Here is a 24,336-nt window from a genome sequence, read left to right as displayed (position 1 = left end):
AGGAAGCACTTTTATGCAGAAAGTAACACGTGGATGGGTTTGTTAACCCGATTACGTAACAAACACCTAAAGAATTTCCAACAATACCCAATTTGAGAAACACTAGTCATCGATAAAAACAGCTAAACTTGTACAGTATGCCAGTAGGTTACTGCAACACAAGATTAGCTATCTATAGAGAGATACAGCAAAAAATAAACACCAGCTTGTTAAATTGTCATTATTTGTCAGATGAGAGTCAGAATAACCTCAGCAAACACAGGGACATGTAAATCATCAACAGATCCCTGCAACCGCTTGAGGGGAAGAAAAAAAAAAAGAGTGTTATTAGCAAACAGTTTGAGTGCGTTTACATAATGTTCAACCACTCTGGCTCAATGATTAAAATAATACAGTAATCTACATTGTGCTCATGCTTCCAAAACAGGACAGCAGACCAGCGGAGCTACATGTGTTTATAGTGAGACTAGCACAGTTAACCACAGTAACCACAGTGCAAGTTTACTCCTTCACACTCACACGTAAACACACACTGCCTCATGCTGTCCATACACATACTCAAAGCTTTCTTCTAAGCTGAAAGACATTGGTGCTGCCTAATACTGTAGAACAAAATCTACCTTCGGTTTAGAAATGAATTAACCTAAACTGTTTGACTTATTTATGAAATTCCTATAGATAATGTTCAAAATAACTTTGTTTGGTAAAATGGATTTCACAATTTTAGCCTTTGATTTATTATAAATCACCTAGTGGAAGACCAAGACGCACCTAATCTTTCATGTATAAAAAGTATACCCACAGTACTGTACAGCCTATGCAGAAGTTGATCATAACCCCAAAGGCGGTTTACCAATTGCATGAGTTTCTTATCATATTAACTCTTAAAATATGACTGGATGAATTAATGAAATATTCATGCAAGACTCACAGGTCACCCTTAGAAGCAACATAAGACTGTCCAAAAAAATAGTTTAAAAAAAAACAAAAAACAGCCAAAGCCTGCTTATGTTAGAGATTACCTCTTATAACCAACCAAGTCAAAACTGACTGACGATTTTGTAGGTTGTCAAATGTTGCATAGCTGGGTTGCTGTCAGGCTGTCAAAGTGTTAAGTTTCTGGCCCAACAGCTGTCTCTAAGGCACCTTTCACGGTCTCTGTGTGGAACCTAATCAGCTGTGAAAGCGTAGCTAGCTCGGAGTTTGAGATGATACAACTGTCTTAATGCGGATTAGTCAGCTCCACTTGTCACATTTTGTTTAGATGACACCCAACACTTTCTGCATAGGTTAAGCACTCTGGAGTCAATAACCATGAGAATTTACTGCATGTGTTGAAATTTAATTGAGCTGCCGGGTTCTCTGAAAAGCATCTTCTCTTTATGAATTTTGACTAAACCGCCCAAGGGCAACACAACTGCTTGCAATAGCTGTTTAAGTTTATTTATTTAATGAATGAGTTTATTTGTTTTAAATGTTGTAAACATGCTTCTTCCGTTGCTGTGTGCTTCTAAAGAACACGCCTCCATGTCACCACATCCCATCAGATCTCCGACCCTTAGTAAGGTTAGGTCTGGACCTACAAGGAAAAGCACTGCGGTTCCAGTGCTGTGTTTTGAATGAGATGTTAAAGCAAGGTAGGTATCCTGGCAAAGGATGAATGTCAACAGACCATTTTTTTGCCCCTCAACTGGCTTGTAAAATTCAATTATAGGCCAGTCGATAGCTTGCAAAATCATTTGATGCGCGTCTCCAACAAGTTTCTGCTGGACATCAGACTTGGATACACATGCCTGGCTTTAGCGTTAAATCTACACAGAAAAATGTTCTTGCAAACGTCCTCCATTCAAAAAATAATAATTTTCATTATCCATAGAGGACATCTTTCAATCTCAGCTCAAAGTGATGCATTTTTTCTACTAGAACCAAATGTCCAAAACCAGGTTGCCTTGCCAAGTTTCAAGTAGATTTAAAATTGACACCCATCTTTTCCAATACATGTCAACCTCTATCATGCTATCATGTACCAAGCTCAGAACTACAGTGATTTCCACAAAGTAGGACATCCTTGACAATAAGATTCTGGATCTTAGTGTGTCTAATCCTGCTTAAATATCTTCAGATAATTACACCTTTATTATGACAATTGCAACAGAGTATCTATTGTAATGAAATAAAGTGTTGATCTCAGCTGCAATTGCAAGATACAGCATCAACATGAAGGACAGCATGCTGGTGCTTGTCTGATCCCCCCCCCCCCCTCCCTTGAAATGTCTCCCAAGGCCAAAGAGGAATCTGTGTTAGTCAGAAGAATCGAACGTAATTTGAAACATGCATTACCAAAAATACAAGCTTCTTCCATCTACACTTCTATGCCATGTCTTCCAGACCAGAAAGGAGCTTAGGTGACCATTTGTATGCTAGTCTCTTTGGGAGGCACAGGCTACACAGATTCTCTTCTTTAATGCCTTTGACCAACGCCTGGTCTTGTTACAACAGCAGCACAGAAGACGTATCCAGAAGGCCGGCAGTAGCACAGGTCCTGCTCCCCCGCTCCCATTAACTACTGACCACCAACATGCAATGACCCAGTTAGAATTTCAAGGCATAACATGCAGAATAAACGATGTTTGTGTACCTAACCCCCAGAACAAAAGGCAACGCTACCGTATTGGTCTTTGTTTACCCAAACTCGATTCTGCTTTAAGTAAAAAAATACATTAATTTTAAGTAAACCGATATACTGTCGCAATAAAAATGCGCTAAGGAGTCAACAGTTTTGCTTATCATGATGCGCTTCTGTACATAGGATAACGAGGTCACTGGCAACAGTTAGATTTTCCACGACCACATGTAAACTGCAGTCACTTTAAACATGTTTAATAATTCTGCACTTATGTAAGCAATGCTCTAGTTATTATTGTTGACCAAACATGACATCCCACTACACGTCAACAACATCCATATGTGAATAATTCCATTCAATATACATTATCTGAAACTGAAAGCAGCTCAATTGGGTGGGTCAGTATGTGTAGTTCTCCCGTTTTCCAAATTAACCTTAACAAAATGAAAAAAAACTTAATTTCTTGAGTTTATTCATTAATTTTTAATGGCCAACAACTACCTTGTCTTTTTTGTTAGTTTGTTTAAAAATACAATTGTTCATTCATATTGAGCTCCGTTTTTAGGACACCACCGGTGTTACTGTAACTTTCAACACTGCATTTTCTTAACACGTACAGCAGCAGCATACGGCTTCCCTTTCCACTGCCTGATGGGTATACCACAGTGTAGACGATGTTGCTTTAAAACAGATGACTTAGTAATATCCAGGCACTATTAAAAAACAAGAAAATAAACACTCTGGTCTAAAAACAAACAACACCACTTAATAATATGTATACTCAACTAAATGAATGCTGCTTTCCTGAGCAAATAAATAAATAAATAAATAAAATTACTCCGTGAACCACAGGGACAACAAATGAATGGAACTCCTCGCCAGGACAATTCAGAACAGAACCAGATTTTTTGTAAACAGAGAACGTACTGTTAAAAACCAGCTGCATCCAGACAGCTTGTGAATATAGCTAAAAAAAATGTACAAAAGACCTAATTATCTTACCTCCCCTCAGCTGCGTATATCCACTCATGCGCGCTCCCGCGAGCAGCTCTTTTCGGGTGTCGGGGGCGCGCTTGCCTTCTTACAAATACAGACAGGACAAGTCCTATGTAAAATCCCAACAGATTTCGAATTAAAACGGTTAAAAATCCTTTTCAGCTGTTTGGCATTTTCACTTAAATCCCATGCTTCTGAGCAAAGCAACGCTGGGCAGTCCTGTCCTCTTTCCTTAAAAAAAATCCTAATAAAATCCTTCTCTTCTCTACCGTATCTCGCTCGCTTTACAACTGCTTGTACGCGTTAGCTAATCAGTGCAGCCTCTCATACTCGTGCACAGCGCACGTTCCCGGTGCTTACAAGTCAAACGAGAGAGGGGGGCGGCGGCGGGAGGCTGTGCCTGGCAAGCAAGGAAGAGGGGAGTGCCTTCTGTGCGGCTCTGACATAACACAGGCGCAAACTGGACGAATCCAAGAGAGACTGGTGTGCCCCTAGCGGTAGCACCGTGCCAGTGCTTGTCAAAGCGGTTGCCCCGCAGCCTTGTCGTAAAGTAGAATACGGCTTGTCGAAAAACAACTTTGTTTTTTACGTTCAAAATAGCTGTCGGACGAGATCCGCACAGAAACAGCAGCAATGAATAAACGCGAGTATAAGATTGATGAGTGTATATTGTGACAGGTAAGAAAAACGAAAACTTTGGGATTGGTAAGTATTGAAGGAGGAGAAAAAAAAGAATACCTTGGTTAAAAAGAAATATAGACGAGGCTTCTAAAATCTGCACTGTACGGCACTGGTGTACGCATTGCAATGTGTGGGCTGTGGTGCGTATGTTCTCAAATAACACCCTGTATATACGACTAGCAGCATTCAGACAATGCCACTGTCGGTCTTTAAAATATAGCAATCTCTTTGGTTTATACATAAGCAAAACCCATAGGATTGACACATTTGAACTATTTAAGCAAGGGGATATTTACCATGTCTGTCCAGGTGAGACTAGACCGCCCGACACTGCAGCTATTGACTAGGAAGCAGAGAGTAATGAGCTGTTAAAACTAAGAGGGATTTAAAAGTCACATTCTGTCTCCTTCAGCTGTATTCGGGGCTTTCAGCTACAGGATTATAGTTATCACGATTATTATTTATTTCTTAGCAGACGCCCTTATCCAGAGCGACTTACAATTGTTACAAGATATCACATCATTTTTACATACAATTACCCATTTGTATAGTTGGGTTTTTTACTGGAGCCATCTAGGTAAAGTACCTTGCTCAAGGGTACAACAACAGTGTTCCCGACCGGCGATTGAACCCGTGACCCTCCGGTCAAGAGTCCAGAGCCCTAACCACTACTCCACACTGCTGCCCTACTTGTGTGGGCTGGCGAGTAGGTAATACCTAGTACCCATGAGAAAAAAGTGTTCAGTTCCCCAGTGATACACTGTCTGCTTGAGAGAAGCCCAGGCTTGTGTCTGTCTGTTCTTTCTTGCTACTGGTTTCTTGCTAGTGTCATATAATACATGAAACACATTAGGATTAACTAATAAAAATGCCTAACACTACTGAATCAGGCATACAAATAGAATGACTTTCCCAGAAATATATATTGGCAGGATAGGTTTTCTACATAATACTGTCAACACCTAGTGGAATAAAGCACCTTTAATCTTTGCCCACAGCTGCTGTGCCAACTCTTGGTTCAGAATGTGCTAAAATACCTGTAGGATCCGTTTTACTTCTGACTACCCATTAACACACATGCAAGTAAAATGCCAATGGCAAGGTAACAAATAGCTGTAGGCCAGGGTCCAGCTGAAACATAACAATTCACAGACTCTTGATAACATTTTACTTTAATGTTGTTCAGTTGTTTTGTAGCATGGAGTCATTCAGACTGCAGATGAAAATCCTACTAATAATTCTACAAATAATTGTTACAAAATCCATCCTTTTACTTTCTCTGTTGACTCCAATAGAGATCAATGGTGCTGTTTTAATAACCCCCTTTGCTCTGGACTTATGATATCTGTAGCATGGCTTTCCTTAAAAGAATAGCCATTTTGTTTGCTCTTACATCAGCCTTACAATTCCCATGGTATAATGTCCAAAATGTTGTGCTTTTGGTCTTGCATCACGATACATACCTCTATTACGATACGATATATCATGTAAATAAAGTGTCACGAATACCCCCCTATTCTTCACCGGGGTCAATTCAATAATAAAAGGATCTGGTTGGAGTCCTGCAGTGGAACAGCCTGGAAGAGGCAAACCCTGGTCTTGAGGTACTAAAATACCTCCCCTCCTTCAGGTGCAAGCTGCATAAGCTATATCCTTCTGGGACATCTGTTGTGACCATGGGCTGACCATGTGAGTTTCTTGTGCTTCAGCTGTAAAACACAGCAGTTGCAGGTACTGGACCCCCACTGGAAATCAGATTTTGCAGCACAGGTGGGCTATGCTTCAGATGAATGGATGTCTGAAATGCTTAACTTTAAAGAACTTGTGCTGCTTTTCAGGTGGACACTGCTTGCCCTTCTTCAAGGATGGACCCTGTGGTCTTGAGCTACCAGGACAGCTTGCTGCGGCGCTCTGACGTGGCCCTTCTGGAGGGCCCCCACTGGCTGAATGACCAGGTGATTGGGTTTGCCTTTGAGTACTTTGCCACTGAACGCTTCAAGGGTCTCTCTGAGTCCATCTGCTTCATCAGCCCGGAGGTTACTCAGTTCATCAAGTGCGCATCTAGCCAGGATGAGCTGGCCATTTTCCTGGAGCCCCTGGGCCTGCCAGAACGCAAGTGGATCTTCCTGGCGGTCAATGACAACTCCAACCAGACAGCTGGGGGCAGCCACTGGAGCCTGCTACTCTACCGCCAGACAGGGAGCTGTTTCGGCCACTATGACTCCCACAGTGGGAGCAACTCCCTGCATGCGAGGCGCATTGCAGCCAAGTTGGAAACTTTCCTGGGCACCGGGGGGAAGGTTCCCTTTGTGGAGGAGGCAGCCCCGGCCCAGCAGAACAGCTACGACTGTGGCATGTACGTGATCTGCAACGCAGAAGCTCTGTGCGAGACTGCGGGCACCGAGGACAGCCCTTGCTTGCTTACCCAGCTCATCACCCCAGCATACATCACCCAAAAGAGGACAGAGTGGAGAAGACTGATCGAACAGCTGGCCAAGAAATGATGGGCTGGTTAAGGAGACACTCGCACTAGCATATGTATTTATAGGGCACTAAGGCGGCCTAGAGGTTTACCAAATGTTTTAGCCTTAAAAACCTTGTTGAATGTTTGACGTCTTTTTTGTCGGGCTCTGCAGATCCATTATTTATACAGGGTAGCTCTTTAAGCCTTCTTGAAGGGTGGTGGAGAAATGTACCGATAGGGTATTCCCTACCTAAATCAGCAAACCGACACAGTTGCTCAGCAGTCTAAAGCACTTAAGTCCTTAAATTCTGCCAAACTAATGAAACCGTTTTTAAATGCTTCATTATTGATTATGCTTGTCTCAAATGGTTATGATAATATTTAGTAGGAACAGGAGATTTAAACAGAGTTCTGCAATGAGACACATGATTCTGTGAATGTTTTAATTATGTCTCTTTATTTCCTGTATATGCAATTAAAAAAAAAAAAAAAAAAAAAAAAAAAAAAAAGTTGTGTGTGTGACTATTCTGTTTTGCCCAAAACAATTGTGGCCCTAATTGGCTTTAATTCTATTGAAAGCATAGAATGCAGTGGAGGGCAAAATTCAAATGTGATGCTTGTGCAAGGTAAAACGCTTACTATATATATAAAACTTGGAAAACTTCAAGCCTTGTGCATATACAGTACAACTATGTATAAAAACCTCCAAATAAACCTGAAATGACACTGCTGTAATTTCAAAGTACAAATTACTACATTTAATTATTCATTTTGTGCCCTTTTAAAAGAACAAAACAGATTTAACAGCAAGTCCAGTCTATCTGCAGACTCTGTTTTTTAAGATTTTCCCATGAGGCTTTTGAGCGAACATGTGTTCTACATTTACAAGGTTCATAGCTCAGGGTCATGTCCAAGTATTAAACTGACGCAGGGGGAATGTTTCTTATTGAATTTGAAAACTCAAAATCAAACAATGTTGATTTATGTACATATTATTTTAGTGATTTATATTTTCATGCTCAATTATATTGTCAAATCCTTTCCAAATTACAAAAAATGACCCATCTCCTTTATATTAGCCTCTAAGGGTAAATGCCCCCCCCCCCCCTTCCCCCAAGTTCAAGTCCAGACCTTATTGTGAAATCCAGGCAGGTTTGTCCACAGAGCCGCACAGGAGGAAGTATTTCCACAAGCTTAAACTACATTGGACATAAAAAGATGTTAATTGCATCTTAGGAAGTCAGGGAGGGGGAGAGACACACAGGAGTCTCAGTGAATACACATTACAACCAAGCACACCCCCACACTAAAAGCCTTGTAAAATGCCTCTGCCAGAAACAAATGAACCCTAATTATTATTTGTTTATTTAGCAGACGCCTTTATCCAAGGCGACTTACAGAGACTAGGGTGTGTGAACTATGCATCAGCTGCAGAGTCACTTACAATTACCCGAAAGACGGAACACAAGGAGGTTAAGTGACTTGCTCAGGGTCACACAATGAGTCAGTGGCTGAGATGGGATTTGAACCGGGGACCTCCTGGTGACAAGTCCTTTTCTTTAACCACTGGACCACACAGCCTAATGAGTATCAAAACAAACGCTACTAATTGCTTCTAAACTTTCAAGTTCAGCAGCAGCTTCACTGACTTCTGAGAAACCAGTTTTTAACTCCTGCTGCATGACAGGCGCACCCTCAAAGCACTGCTTTTGAACTTTTCTTATGGCCTATGTAGCACGTTACAGAACTTGAGAGAAGCGAAGTCTTGAACTGTCACGAGTGAGAAGGATTCTTTCAGCACTGATTCAACCCTTCAGAACCGTTTTATTAAGGTCTTTCCACATAAAAAAGGAATGATTAAATTGGTAGGTCCCCCTCATTGTTGAATTCACAAAAAATCCCTGACTAAAATGCAGCTGCAATTGTGCACAAAAATCAACTGACAAATTCTACTACTGGGGAGACTGATATATTTCCTGGTTTCTTTTATCTACAGTTGACAATAAGTTAATCAAACACTCTTATACCAAAGGGTTAGATATATAGTAGAACGTACAAATAAAACAAAGTGATTGTATCGCAGACTGATTAGTGCTAATCTTGGACTATCTAATGTTAGCATAGTCCAAGGGTCTGTGAAACAAGCAGTTAATAGCGCGCATCTCTAAACAGTAATATAAGGGTTAACAAGTGTGCCACAATTGTTCACTAGTTTTGTAATATTAAAAGTGAAGACCTTGTTGAAATCTTTCCCTTTGAGTTTGTCTCCCGTATTAATATAACTGAGACTCATTCAAGGCATTGTCTCTCCCTTTACTGAAATTAAACATGTGTCGCCATTGACTTTCAGTTAGAAAATAGCTATTGGGTGGAGTTGTATTTTTCTTTTTAATGAATGTATACACTATTGAAGAACTAATCAACTGGAAGATCAAAGGAAGGTGTCATAGAAACTTATTAACTATTGCTTTCCCTGATGCCCACTTTAAGTCGGTTAAAACAAAACAATTAGTTACAGCACAGGTCTGAAGCAGGATCGCTCAATTGGCACAGGGTGCTGCAGTATGAATGACCCCCCCTCCCCTCCAGGTCTGTATTGTAGATTGTTCAAGCAGCTGGTATTGTGCTTGTTATCCCAGCAGGCAACCTGAGGGAAGAAAATGCTTGTGAATATTTAACCTCTTGGCTGCTAAGCTAAATATAACACGTCTTCTCTTAGTGTACCACATTGAAAAAGGGCAACATTAAATATTGTTCTATTAAAATCTTTGCATCTTACAACGCCATAAAACATAATTATTATGAGTAAACCCTTCAGAGCTGTAATAAAATGCAGATTTTAGATTGGAATATCAGAAGCAATAGTTGCTGGAGATTTTTAGTGTTTTGTCTCTTTGAATTCAGAAATAGCACCATCAAATCCCAATCACTTACAAAAAAAGCTGATAATAATGATATTGAAAGAAAGTTTCTAAAATGTGTTGTATACTTTTATGTTTTTTTTTGGAGCAGAACACTGAAAAAACATGCCGTACTGCATTTGTATTTTAAACCTGCTCTGAATAACTAGGTCTGCTGCAACAGCTCATGGCATCACAACTTCCTAACAAAAACAGGATCCAACATGCCCACGGTGATGATGCAATCATTCTGTCTGGTTATTTTAACTATGACTCACATCTTGTGTTAAGGCTGTGTTCAAGGTGAGTTCAGGAGCTGCTCTTCAGTTCTCGTTGTCTGCCAGAGATGCCTGTATAGACTGTATCTGACAAAGACTCTTTATAAAAGTAAGAACCCGGGCCTAGTGAGCTGTCACTTTTGTTTAACTTGTCCTTTGTTTTTCTGGAAATACACAGCAAAGCGCTAGTTGGTGCTGGTACTTTCTAATATAAGACACTTTAAATATCTCTGTGAAAGGCAACTGGAACTGAAGAGCAGCTAGTGAAATAGTGAAAGCACATTATCAAAGAACAAAATATATTTTTTAAAAACAGTATGTGAATATTCTCAAACATCATGTAAGGAGACTAGGTTGATGTCATTTGAAGCTACTTCCTATTTAGCAATAGTTTTATGTTTTAATGTCAAATCATTGGTAGGAGAGATTGGTAATGAAATGACTACTCCGCAAAGGCACAGAAAAGGTTAATAAAACAACTTTTTGTTTGCTAAGTGCCAGACACAGCAATGCATTTTCCTAGTTTAAATTATTTAAAAAATTACTTTAGACTGTCATTTTGCAAGTTACAGAACTTTCTGATGTCCAGCAACGTTAATGAGATGGAATGGGTTAAGAAAAGCATATTTGCTGTCCAAACGTCACATAGAGAAGACAGACTGTGCCGCTGTGGATTGCAGGCTAGCCTCCTCGATCTCTGTCTGGAAGTATAATGTTACCCTAAGGCGCTCTTTTGATTTGATTTAGCCTGCCTTTACATGACTGTAATTATACTTCTGCCTACGCAGTCCCCGGCTCGCCTTCTCATTTCATTACAGGAGGGTTCGATTCTTATTTTGTTGCGTCAAATGAAAAATGTATTTAATGCATGTCTGGTTTGGGTTTTGAGTAAAGCCTGTTTGGGAGGGAGGTGAAGTACCCCTCTTACTAGCTACAGTAATCTCCAATTATTTGAATGTACTTGGACAACTCCTTAACCATGCACTATTAAAACAATGTCCTGTCCTGGGGAATTAAAGGATATAGAAAGGCCCCTTTAGAGAATGTCACAAAATCTTGCATTCACATAAACTGGAATGCTCCATATAATGATGCCAAATAAGCATAGCGACCCAGCACTACAATGGTTTAAAAGACTATAGGGTCTGTTTTAACAATAGAACCAGCAGCGGATCGAAACATCAGCACCTTTTCACTCTGTATTAGGTGTTCCCCCCAAGGTTGCTTTACTGACTCTTATGAACATTACTACATACTATAAAAATGCAGAGAAATAAGGTCTGCAAAAAATCAGCTTTATAAATTATGCCATATACCCCAGATTCAGATACCTTTAAGAATGGAAGTGTGACATACAGACACCATACACTCCCAGATTATGATACACTCAGTAACTTGTGCTAAGACGTTCTTTAGCAAGTTTCAATATATGCAAAACTCAACCAGCCAAGTACTGGACACTGGAGGCAATGGATTTCAAAGCCTTGGTTGCCTCGTTTACAAAAAGATAACCTAAAAACAGCTTATTAAGTTGATTCCATGTTGTAAACTAGAAATAATAACAGTAAAAAAAACTGAAGTCGTAGTTATCTTTCCTGTGCTACAAAAGCTTGTTTACTAGATGTCTGTTAAGACTAATCAACAGTAGCTTTAGAACTGCTTTCTATAATAAAAACAAATATTGGCATACTTCTTTTTTTTTTGTTATCTACAGCTGGCTACGTGTAGATATGTACCTATTCTGAGCAGGTGTTGGGACTGTTACCATTATGGATTAGCAGCACTGCTGTGGTGATTAACAGAACATCAATTAGCTACAAAGTGCTGCCTGCCACTGTTCTGCATTTAGACACTATCTGTCTGTGGCTGGTTACACAGCCAGTGATTGGGCTGTATTTTGGTACCAATGCATGCATTATTAACAGTGCCAGCCTAATGAAAACACATGGGGTCCTAATCACAACCAGGTGCCAGATATACAGTGCTCTGTTCACTTCAAGGAAGGCTCTCTATGCGTATTAAACAGAAGGTGAAAAAAATTAGTATCACTTTTTGTATAAATAATTGACAGAGCTATGCCTGTGGCACATGATCTGTTATACTTTTCTGGAGTCAGCTCAGCAGATCTAGGTAATTTGAGTAGATCCTCTGATTTCCAACATGTGTTCATACCCTGTATGTACAGAGTGAGTGGAAAGTCTTTGCAAAGTTAGGCAAAAACTCATCCTAACTGATCGGAAGCCATCAGGAGGTGTAGCGAGTCCCTGCGAAACATCTGCAAGGACCAGTCTCACCAGTACAGTGCTATAGGCTCACAGACACTGGAGATTAGTCCAGTCAACCCTGCAGTACCCATGGGCCGCACAAGTACCTTCTACATTATCATTTCTGCGGTTTATCCAATTGGAGATTTACTCAGTTGGCAAACAGTGAAACGCAGCTCTCCAGGGAAAGCTTGTTGAGGGATTGTCACCCTTATCAGTTATGATTTTGGAACTGCAGGGGTTTGTAATATGTTTACTGTCTAGGAATTATTTAGGAAGAAAATGTATGTAAACCTGCTCAATGTTTTTCTAAAATTAAATGGCCAATTTTGCTCAGAACAGAAACAAAATCATGTTAACGTTAATGATATTTGGTATTAGACATTCACTTTTGCTCCTAAGCTTTTGACTAATAGTGAATACAAATTTGTTTTATTTATTTTTTTATTTAGTAAATGCAGGTAGCAGTGCTGAAATCTTGAACCTGTGCTCTGGCCTTTTTTTTTTTTTTTTTTACACGGTCTGATTCCTGTATTCTAGAATCTAATCTTCTGTTCTGAACAGATTATGCTGTCAGCGGTGTTAAAATAGAAAGATGGAGCTGTCAGAAGAATGTTGCTTTACAATTCTGCAGGTGTCACCGCGTAAACCCAAACACTCTCGGGCCTGTATTTATCTCTACCTCAATACAGTACAGCAGCCAACTACAGCGTGAGAAGTAACTGCCTGTACAGAATATAATGATTCCCAGTTGGATGGTCATTATGAGCAGTGTCTGCTGTATTCTGTCGAATAACCAGCACAGAAATGCATTCAGTAATTGTGTTAGATCTTCGAGAACACAAGACACCCCCGCCAATGTTGTAAATTCAAAATTAGAGCAATCAGTATGATGAAAAAGCTGATGAAATATATCAAAAGTATGTACAGGGTAGTACAAAATAAGACATGTTTAATCACAATTTGAAAAGTGGTTCTTCCTATATATGCAAAAATTGAAGTGTGACATACATACAGATGGATGGATGGATGGATGGATGGAGAGGTAGACACCTCCATATATCCGCAGAATCTGATACTCTCTATAACTTATGCTTAATAATGTTATGTGGCAGAGTGGTTGCAGTACTGACGTCACGGACCAGGAAGAAGCAAAACAAAGGCAAAGGTAGGTAGGGGAAACGAGACGCGTTTGCGCTCGGGTTTTAATAATAAATCAAACAATAAACAAAACACTTTATACCAAACAAAAGGGCTCGATGGCCAAAAATCCATAAACAAACAAATACCGAGTGGTACAGCGGTAGCAGTTGCTTCGGATGTATGATCTCGTTCCAAACCGTCCTCCCGTCTCTAACTCAAAGGAAATATCTCTCCCTATTAGCCTGGAGCTGGTTCTTTTAAGCTGTGGCTGGAGCCTTAATTAATTATCAATAAAACAATTACCTTATTGAGGCTCCAGCCACATTCACACAGGTTTTTAAATTAATAAACAAAACGAACAATAAAAACACGGCTTTCCCACCGTCAAATACAAATATAATAATAATAATAATAATACAAAATGTACAAATAATAATACAGGGACGAGGTGTACCCCATCACAGGTTAATACCAACTTTCATGGCAAATGGACAAGTGGGGCTCCAGATACATGCAACAATGTAAATCTGACACACAGATGGATATATAAAACTATAAACACAACTAACAATGCTTATTTTTAGGTCACCATATGCCTCCTAGTTTCTTACTGTAGGTTTTTTTTGTATTAACAGTTTACTTTGTAAATTTAACCTCAGTATTCCAAGCATTCCAGTCATTGGTCATTTTTACACACTTTTGTTAAATGCATGTTTGCTGCATGCTAATATAGCTGCTGCACTAGCATTCTATTGTGAAATGAATGCAATACATTTTGATAAGGGAAGCTCCTCTAAGTGGAATAAAATGTAAAATGATGAGCGCAGTCAACAGAAAAAATAACTAGTTAATGCAATAGATATTTCTACTTGGTATGCTATTAAAAACCCTGTTTCGCCCAGAAACACCCCATTACCAGCAAAAGCAACACTGGATTTAGAACCAATATTGCACATTGGTACTGATTTGGTACCATGGTATGTAATGGATTACCAGTGTGTACCGGTTCATACCATAGTGATGCCAAAACGCTTGCCATTGCAGTTTACTACAAAACACTTAACATTTGAATATACTGCTAGAGACAAATGCTGGAAACCGGCCAGGAATCACAACTGTGGGTTTATATAATTTAGCTGAATGATATACACTGAATATCGTATTGGAATACTGTGCAGTTGTTCGCTTGGCGTTTGGTTCTTGTTCTTTTAAAATTTACGCATTTGGAGCCAAGCCATTTCAATTTTGGTTCAAAGACAATTTTCTGTTGCCTGCCACAGACAAATAATTCATTGGTAAAACTAAACAACCTTGCTATTATTGTTTATTATCCTAATAAAACATTCTGGGGCTTAAACATTTGACAGCTGAAGTTATTTTAAGAATATATGACTTCCAAATTGCCAGGGGGAACCATTGCAAAACTATAACACTAGTTCTTTTAAAATGAAATGTTGCTCTATGAATGGCCACGTGAAAATGGTACCTGCCAGTCATTGACCCCAGGAACGGGCTGCCCAAATCAGAGTCTGAGCGCTCTGTCCAGCCCTGCTTCCTTCCTGTCTGCTTTGGTGACGCACACAAGAACAACTTGAGACCATTTTTTATATAGAGGAAGACGTTCTTGAACGGACCTGATAATGCAGAATCAGATACATAAAGGGGTGATATGTACATTAAGGCCCAAACATTCTTCAGGAAAACGTTACATTTCCCTCCAGAACACTGTAAGCACCTTGCCAATACCTCAAATCAGTGCTGTCCCATGGTACCCCTACCCCATATTGACTATTTATACCCTTTTCCTTAAGCCCCTGTATGTATTCATACGCTCTTTCCCAACTATAAACTGTTCACTTAGAAAGCCTATATTTCCAGTGGGGGCCCTGGGTAGTCCATTATTATTATTATTATATCAGGTGAAATGTTCGGCAACATAAACCTAAATCGTGGTCTGAAACCCTCCAGGGTAAGCTACTGAAAATATGCTGTAAAACGTCTCAGCCATTGATCTGCTCCTCCAGCACTAAATCCCGCAGACAGCACAGTAAGTGCTGCTGGCCATGTCTATTAGAGAGAAACACAAACCACTGTTTAAAGCAATTGTCCCAACAGGAATATTGTGGATAGAGACTAACCATCTGTGTGTGTGTCACAGCAAAGCCTTAGGCAACAATCCAGACTGGAGCGGAGAGCAGAGAGCGGGGCGCGTGGAGGTGGGGGGGCATGAAGCACTGGCACGCTTGTCTATTGATCCTCTGGAACCAAACAGTATGTTAGCTGCCTGCAATGTGTCTGTGTAAACCATTTGTGAAAAAATCAGAAATGAAGTCCCAGGGCCATTGCTCTACCAGTATTTCACAGGCTATCACTTCTGTGGTAAGGGAGAATGTCTTGAATCTATTTGTTAAGAATTCTATGTCCCTTCAGTAGTAAGGCTCTTATTAAGGATGCATTCCCTTCAGTGGCCTGCAAGGTTTCACTGTAATACACCCACTTTTGAGTACTAGAGTTTTTTTTTTATTATTGTTCCAGCATTTTTTTGTTCTTAAAATAAATTCATCAGTCAAAACATTTCTGGGCAACGCTTATATTGGCTGATTTTGGCTGGTTGGATCGCACAGCTGTTCTGTCTGTTGCAGTGGTGAGGGAGGGCGGTTGTGTCAATTAACTCCAGAGGCTTGTGGAACCTGTAAGATAATAAGGCTGCAAACTCCTGTAGTTAATACAGGTCTGTAAAGGATTACTGCTAATATCAATAGAATATCAGTGAATGTGAAACCAAAGGCCTTTCCCTTTAGCTCCCTGACCTCACGAGGAAACATCACCACTCTCATTACATGGTATGAGTCTCTTGCCAGAACTGGAGTACATACTACAGGAAGGAAGGTTTAGCCCTGAAACAGAATCCCATTTAATGTCCATTTCAAACATCAGTATTTAACCTGGTAGATCCCGTGTGTAACCATTTTCCCATCGTTCTAGTTTCATTCTCACACAGTCCCAAGCATTTACAATGTTTTACTACAGTATACCTAGGGGGTTTCTGTAATAGATCTAAAAGGAGGCCCATCTTAATATCACTCTTGTTTAAATCTGAGCTCATAGAGGCATCACTGAGACACAGCTTCAGTAGTTTTCTGCTCATTTACCTTGTTCCATATTTAATGACAACATCAGTTTTGTTAACTGTACTTGCATCTACCTAAATCTACAGATAGCCCTTTCAGACTCAATGAGATAGATATACATACGGCTCATTGAACAGCTCTGGTTTCCATGATTAGGACCGTTGGCATTTCATATAGCTTTGCAGAAAGAAATAACATAAAATGATGCTGTTGGATGACTGACTTTCATAATCTTAGTAAATAAATTGTATTATCTAAAAGGTGTTTATATGTTGTACTGTAATAACAGAATATACCTCTGTATTTGCAATGACTTACCATACTTGCTTCTGCTTCACTGTGCTGTATAACACTATGAGGATACAGTACAATGGCTTGTCAGGCGAGAGTAGGCAGAGTCTGTTAGCAGAGATTTATGTGAAGGCGCTGCGATTCTGTACTGGAATCTCTGCAGGAGAATTTCTTCCCGCCCCAGGCTCTTTCATCCCACTGCTGAGGTAGGAATTAAACTTTTATAACATGGCAGAAAACCAAGGGAAACAGAGCCCCAAGCTCTTTTAAAGTATTTTGAAACTACAAGAGTAATTAAAAACGTTATCAGAAACATCATGATTTTCTCCATTTCCATGTTACCACAAAAACAAAAAAAGTTATTTTTTAGAAAGACAGGGCAACCTACTGTCTGCTAGTTTCAAGATTCCTCTTCTTCCAGACATTAGGCTTTTGGATGTACGACAGGGGGTTCTGGGATGCAAAAACGTACAAGCACAAAAAACAAGGCTTAGACTCAGTGTCCCTTCCCAGTGCCTTACCGAGCGTGCTCCACACCTGGTTTGAAGACTCAAATCCATTCCCTCGCACCCCCACACAAACAGTGAACAAGAAGTGCTTTTAAAAGAGGTCCTTCCTAGCCCGGCCCTGTTCCACTGGAAACATCGGAACTGCCCTTCACACAGCCGTGTTCCTCTAGTAGCAATAGCAGCATTCTCAAAGGCTCATGTTTATGAATCCTGTTAAACATTGTTGTTTTTTTTTTTTTTTATCTACTTGGGGAGTTGACCTACAGCACAGGATGGGGATAAGGTACCAGGAGGCAAACCTTAAGAAAGAATGGACGGTAGTTGACGACACCATTAGGGGTGTGCTGAAGCATTGCCAAAACAAGGAGCACCAATCACTGACAATTAACTTCTGCATGTGTTTTAAAAGCAGATTAGAAGCCAACATGTTTACTGCTGTACTGAGGCTGTAAACTGCCAATGAAAAGGTGTTGCAAAATTAGCAAATGAAACTGATTCTTCACGTAAACGTGACCTTTCTTTAAACCCAACGTGAGCTACCGCTGTGGCATTAGAGAACACTTTGCCTAGAACTACAATCCCACAATTCTCTGCAGAGATGAAGCATTTCTAAGGAAATTTAGGAAAGTGGATTTTTTTTTAACATTTCATAACAAAAGGATAAAAGAAAATTAAGACAAATAATATTTTTTTTAGTTATAGTTAGTTTAGTCATGACAGGGTCTATATAAAATAATATATCAGTCAGTTTGTTATTGACTGATACTCAAGTGTGTAAACAAGGAAAACAGGAACTGCATTGTTTTGTGATGAGTAATTAACATGTTTTTATTCCATTTAATTAATACCTAACGACTTTAAATATCTTAAAAAGGCAATTACTCGGCACACCATTAGACATGATTATATTTTATTGTAAAACTAAATTGCCAGCTAAATCCTGGAAAACATTCCCTTCGTTTTGTTTGAAAAGTTGACCAAGTATTATTACCAGGATTATGCAAAGTATCTGTTAGGCAGTGTTGACAAGCAAAAAGGAGAGATTGGCTTTTTACTGCATCGGCAATACCAACGGCACACCAAATGTAATTTATTAAAATGTTTAGCGGGTAACTAAAGCCATTGCTGTGTTCTGGTGATAAAACAGCCTGTTAAAGCTCTGAACTGGTGTTTCCTGCGTGTGAGTTACAGCTTGCATGTGGCTGCAGTGACACGCACCACGAGTGAGGAGCAGTGCTCCCAATTCTGCTGATGAGAAACGGCTTTCATTGCCGTTTTATTATTTTTCGCTAGACTGCTCAGAGACTGTAAGGCTATTGAGACTGAGGTGCAAATCATGTATTGTGAACGTTGTAATGAATCACTCCTGAACTTCGTCACCCAACAACGTCCAGCAATATATGTTCTTTATTTAGGCTGGATTTAAACCGCCAGAGGTGAAAGGCTTGTGTAATAAACTAGGGATTTCCAAGACTTACTCATTATTCGATCCCCAGAACTTACATGTATTGACATATAGACGATGAACAGGATAAAGTGCATCAGTGCTCAGTGCAAAATAAACACAAAACATAGTACAGTCCCATCCCTGTGTTGTTTAATGGTACATCCAATCAGCGTGGATACTGGAGATTTTTATTAATGTACAACAGAGCTGAAGTCAAGGTATTAAGTGTTCAAAATAACCCTAACCACCTAAATGCTTCATTCATGCAACATAACGGATCCCTCGGTCTGGTGAGCATTTCTCTATCAGGTATCGGGCCATTTGGGAAAAAATATTTATATATGTGCTGCGGACCCCCTGTAACCCTTGCTGACCCCCAGGTCTTCATGACCCCCAGCTTGGGAACCCCTGCATTCAACCACTGCGCCACTGAATACTTTTCTTCTTTCAGTGAGTCAAATTCTGGTTTGAGACTTAGAAATGTATTTCTACTTCATTATAGCAACAACACTGTAATATTTATTGAAGTACTTTTAATGCCAACCTTTTTGGAAGGTTGTACAGGATTGTGCTCATGAGTCTGCGACCTGGAAGTGATTCATCAATGTATTGTGGCAGATCATGTCAGGAATATTTGTTCAAAATCAACTTGGTTGCCATCCAGATCTTGTGTTCTGCTAATGGTTCTGATAAGTCTTCAGGGTAAAACACTGGTATTATAATGGTATCCTAATGGTGTTTTTGAAACTCTTCTGTAAGGGTTGTGACTAATATATAGGGAATGTGAGGGTTTACTGCAAAAGACCTTTATAAAGCAATCTGATCAATTAAGGACTCCAGTCTCTGGTTCTGCCAAAGAAGGCACATTTGATAAGCACTGAAGTCTTTTGAAAATAAATAGAAATGTTTTCTCTAGTATGTAGCTCCTGCGGCAACCCGGGGGTTGTGAATTTTTGCCTCTTCTGCTGTTGACTTTTACAGTTCAAGCTGGAGCGTTTGGACCTTTTCCAAATCATGGCTGTGAGGACATACAGCATGGAAAATGAGAACAGTCCCATATGACATACCAGGGCTGCAGAAAGTCTGGATATACTTTCATCTGGAACATCTGTCGTCCCTGCTTCTGAATTGAGCAGGAAAACATTGTTTCAGGGTGAAATTGAATATATCAGTCTGTAACATTTAACCTGTCTTCCTGCATGTAAGAATTACATCAACAGAAAATTCCATATAGAAGAACTGGGGTACTTCTTACACCCACTTGGCAGCAGTGGGATGGGTTAACAGTTACACTCTGGTGTACCAGCTGTACTTTGAGAGAGATATTTTGAGGCCACAGTGGTGCTTTAAACTTCTGAGTCTGGAAAAAAACAAACAAGCAAATAAACTAAACACACATGATTTTGAGTAAATGACCCGTTTCCCGCTTTCTAACACAATAACTGTGCACTTCTTTAGAAATATTCAACCTACAGATGAATGTAACCTGAGATTATGAGCACCTCTGTCTGTGTGTGCACTGGTCTCACTGGCAGCTCTGAAGCAGAGCCAGCACTGACGAGGTGCAAAGGTCTGATGAAGAGCATTCCAAAGCAAACAGAACTCCCCAGAGGAACCGACCAGGTCTGGCCCTAGTTTCCATCTGATTGATGTGCACATTCTCTCTCTCATTTGACCTGATGCTTGGATTATTCTGATGTTGGTCTGCAATACTGCTATGTGAATACTCAAGACATCAGAATAAAATATTTAAAAAAAAAAAAAGAAAAAAAAACTGTGCTGATGTTTAACTGTTTAATGGTGGTGTTCTATTCATTGCATTACAGAATCAATCACACGATCTGACTAAAAGGTACAGGATCTTCCAGTCTAGTAAACTTCTCACTGGCCTTGTAAAGGTTTACCACAGTAAATATGCACAGTAATTTTTGTATTTTTCCAATGCTTTTCCTATGGTTATACTATGGATTTACCATAGTGGCTTGCCCTGATTTTATTATGCTTTACCATACCTCTCTGGGCTTTATAATGCTTAATTACACTTTGCTATGCTTTTATTATGATAAACTTATATAAGGGTGTAATCAACATGTATGCCTCTTATTCTAACAGAATTAGTTACATTCAGTCTCCCATTATATTGTATGCATTATAGTGGTTAGTAGCAAAATAATTTCTAAAACTCTGCATCTGCCAATCAACAAACCATTGAGAAATAAACTCTTCTTTTGCTTTTGTAAACAAAACCACATAGGAGAAAACAGGCAACAAACGTATATTCTTTAGGAGCAAGCTGGATAATTGCCTACAAAACTTTCATTATTTCCCCTGTGGAGGTCTGGGTTTGATTCCAGCTACTCTGTCACACACTGTCGACTGAAATCCAAAATTCTGTTCAGCCAAACACAGGAGAGATGCCCGTAAGAAAGGTTTCCCACAGTGAAAGCACAGTGAAAGCATGATAAAGGATAGGTAAGCATTGTAAAGCACAGAGGGGTATACTAAAGCATATTTAAAAACATGGCAAACCAGGGTGAACTATGGTAAATGCATAATATGATCATGGGAAAACTGCAAAAATACAGTGGAAAACTTATAAGGGCACATCCAATCGAAATAGAATCAGGCAGCATCAGTCACACAAGCCCACCTACTGCGAGTTGCAATAAGTGTTTCATACACTACCAAAAAACTCTATGGACAGGTTAATGGGTGCACTCTGGTGTACCTGATGAACTCAGAGCTTAGACACGTGCTTTAAAAAGACCAGTGATGACTATAAAAGAAAATCATACAATGTGAATCTAGTTAAGACAACTCTGATATTTCACAGCCATACCAAGTTGCTGTTAAAGACAGTGTAGAGAGACGATTCTGTTTGCACAGCGGCAGAAGTCCTTTGTTAAATCTAAACACCTGGGCTAAGTGAGTGTTTTTTTTTTTAAACACTTTAAAATCATGCATGACCCAAAGGACCTCCTATTTTACTACAATACGTTTTTATATCCTCACAGTTACAATTATTGTGACTTTTTATAAAAAAGCGTTGCTTTCCTGCAGTGTTCACGATCCCCTTAGGGAAAGCCTCCTTAAACTTTATGTGGTCCCTTGGGTAGCCGATCCATTTGAAACAGGACGTTTGGCTGCGGTCTGCCTACTCCCTGACCCCAGTCTGCAGCTGGACTCCCTCCACTCTTTCAGCTCTCCCCCCGCCCCCCGAACGAGCAGCAAATACAGTCTTACCCTTCCCTGGAGCCCATCAAGTACTTGCCATTTAGCCTGACAGCACAGAAACACACAGTCCATTAAAGCACTTTGCAAACAAACCTGTATATTTACAGCCTTCCACTTAAAAAGGTTAGCATCTGTTATAGCAGGACAAGCTGAATCCCTTTCCCCTAAAGCACACTTGCAATTTTGTAATTCAGAATCACTGTTCCAGATTAACACATTCCTGGGAGTTTTAAGACGTTTTTAGAAGTGACGAAACTTTGATAGGACCTTGTGACAGGAAATGACCAAGGTTGAGGCTCAGAGACAGTTTAATGTTCAAAATAAAACTTTTTAATAAACAAAGAATACAAAATAAACAGGCATTTTTTAAGGTGCGCCAGACCAAGAAGGAGCTAACTTGCACTTTAACAACTACTCTGTAAAGAGATGACTAATTTGCAAAGGAGCTTGCTGCTCAATTGCTTGTAACATGCTGAGCAGGGATGGAGAAACAGTTCAGTTTTGAATCTATATATGTAATAAGGCTGGCTTTTCCTTAGAAAGATATACTGCGGTAAGATGGTAAAAACATAAAGAGTGATAAAGTTTAGAGAAAGCTAGCAAAGTAAATCAGAGAGACTTTGAATCACCATGGGTATGATTTTCAACAGCATGCATGTATATCAGTCCTATATGCTACCAAAACGCTACAAGCGAGTAATAACTAACGATGAGTCTATTCGGAATTAAAATAATACTACTATACCAGAAAATATTTAATCACTTAAGATCTCACCAAATCAACATCCTCTCATCATCCCTATCCTCTCATCTTTTCTTTGGCTGTTTTCTTTTCCTGTGTGACTTTCTATAAATGGCTCCATTCACCCCTTGTAGGATTTCATGTCTAATTTGTGGATAATCAGCCTGCACACATTACTCTTAATGGGACCATTAAGAGATCATTCACTCTTTATCAATTGGAGGTGGAGTCCACATCACCCAGTGATACAAATATGTGAATCAAAACTCATTTCTACATTGAACTCATCGAGAAAGACTTCTTATCGAAGCGTTTATGTTGAATTATTAGCACCATTGAGTTAATTATAGATACAAATCACAGAGAAGTGGGTATGGTAAAACTAGGAATTGTCATACACATAGGATTAAAGCAGGACCCCACTAGTCCAAGCTGACCTATAATCGGATGCTGTCATAATGAAATGTATACTGAAGCTGCTGCAGAAACATTTACTGCGGTCTCTGTATTTTTAATCAAAGGTTATTACTTATTTCTGATGTATAAAAAGCGTGAAATAAAGACCAGACTAGACAATCTCTTATTCTAACAGGGTCTGGTCTCAAATAACTAAATTACAGTGCAAAGGCTAAAGCTCTATATGATAGGAAAATGGCAGCCAAAAAGTGATTTCACCTTTAATGGAACTACCATAGGGTATCTGTAGAACTGAACTTGACTATTGCCACATTCTTATTTTTTCCATAGTAAATATTTAATTTATGACCATCGCTTGTAGGCAATCTCCATCTTATGGATCGTCAGCTTTGCTTTTGGTAGTTATTGGATGTGCCTTCAATTGTTTACATTTCTGAAGTACCCTAAAGATCTGTTGGTTGCACATTCATAGTTGTCTGTGTTTCATTTTTGCACATCATTCAGTGATCCAGAGTTTGGTAAATAATTGCAGTCTACACTACAGTATTTAATTGCAGGCTCCCTAGATTGTTGCTCAGTCAAAATAGTCTATACAATTGACTCCACTTTTAGAAAGGAGGGGCTCCCGAGTGGCGCATCCGGTAAAGGTGCTCTGCGTGTAGTGCAGGATGCGTTCTATAGCCTGGAAGTCGCCGGTTCGAGTCCAGGCTATTCCACAGCCGACCGTGGCTGGGAGCTCCCAGGGGGCGGCGCACAATTGGCCGAGGGTCGCCCGGAGGGAGGGTTAGGTCGGCCAGGGTGTCCTCGGCTCGCCGCGCACCAGCGACCCCTGTAGTCTGTAAGCTGCCCGAGAGCTGCGTTGTCCTCCGACGCTGTAGCTCTTGGGTGGCTGCATGGTGTGAAGAAAAGCGGTCGGCTGATGGCACACGCTTCGGAGAACAGCGTGTGTTTGTCTTACGCCCTCCCGACTCAGCGCAGGGGTGGTAGCAGTGAGCTGACCTTAAAAAAAAAAATTGTCAATTCCAAATTGGGAGAAAATAATAAAAATAATTGGCAACGACTAAATTTATAGAAAAAAAAGAAAGGAGAAAAACATCTGTTCCAAAAATAAACTACTGTTCTCCATCACTAAAATAATATTTAGTCAGTTACTTCAGCATTTTGGTGGTAATAGCCTTTCAGTACAAAAACATTGTATACAAATTCTGTACAA

The 24,336-nt window shown here is 39.8% G+C and overlaps 2 protein-coding genes across 10 annotated transcripts in view; one reads left to right on the top strand and one right to left on the bottom strand.

Annotated features, from left to right (window-relative positions):
* LOC117428103 (unconventional myosin-IXAa-like) overlaps positions 1–4,015 on the bottom strand; it is a 167,117-nt gene extending 163,102 nt beyond the window's left edge. For all 8 annotated transcript variants that reach the window (XM_058994964.1, XM_058994969.1, XM_058994972.1 and 5 more), the window contains exon 1: positions 3,629–4,015. The gene's annotated coding sequence lies outside the window, so the exon portion shown is untranslated. The remainder of the gene's footprint in view (positions 1–3,628) is intronic.
* Positions 4,016–4,132: 117 nt separating this feature from the next.
* Positions 4,133–7,276, top strand: LOC117964248 (sentrin-specific protease 8-like). 2 transcript variants are annotated; one of them, XM_034907149.2, is made up of 2 exons: positions 4,133–4,300; positions 6,142–7,276. In XM_034907149.2, exon 2 carries the CDS (start codon positions 6,169–6,171, stop codon positions 6,805–6,807), a length of 639 nt encoding a protein of 212 aa, XP_034763040.2. In that variant the 5' UTR covers positions 4,133–4,300; positions 6,142–6,168; the 3' UTR covers positions 6,808–7,276. The 2 variants fall into 2 exon arrangements, with proteins under 2 accessions (XP_034763040.2, XP_034763041.2); XM_034907150.2 differs by having other exon boundaries at positions 4,133–4,327.
* The last annotated feature ends 17,060 nt before the right edge of the window (positions 7,277–24,336 follow it).

This window comes from Acipenser ruthenus, chromosome 21, assembly GCF_902713425.1.
Source record: "Acipenser ruthenus chromosome 21, fAciRut3.2 maternal haplotype, whole genome shotgun sequence".
Lineage (NCBI taxonomy): Eukaryota > Metazoa > Chordata > Actinopteri > Acipenseriformes > Acipenseridae > Acipenser > Acipenser ruthenus.
Note: the sequence above shows the minus strand (reverse complement) of the source record. Positions and strands in the feature narration are given on the sequence as shown.

What these genes read in the sequence shown, in the direction of transcription:
- LOC117964248 (XM_034907149.2), top strand. Translation starts at nt 6,169, where the DNA reads ATGGACCCTGTGGTCTTGAGCTACCAGGACAGCTTGCTGCGGCGCTCT.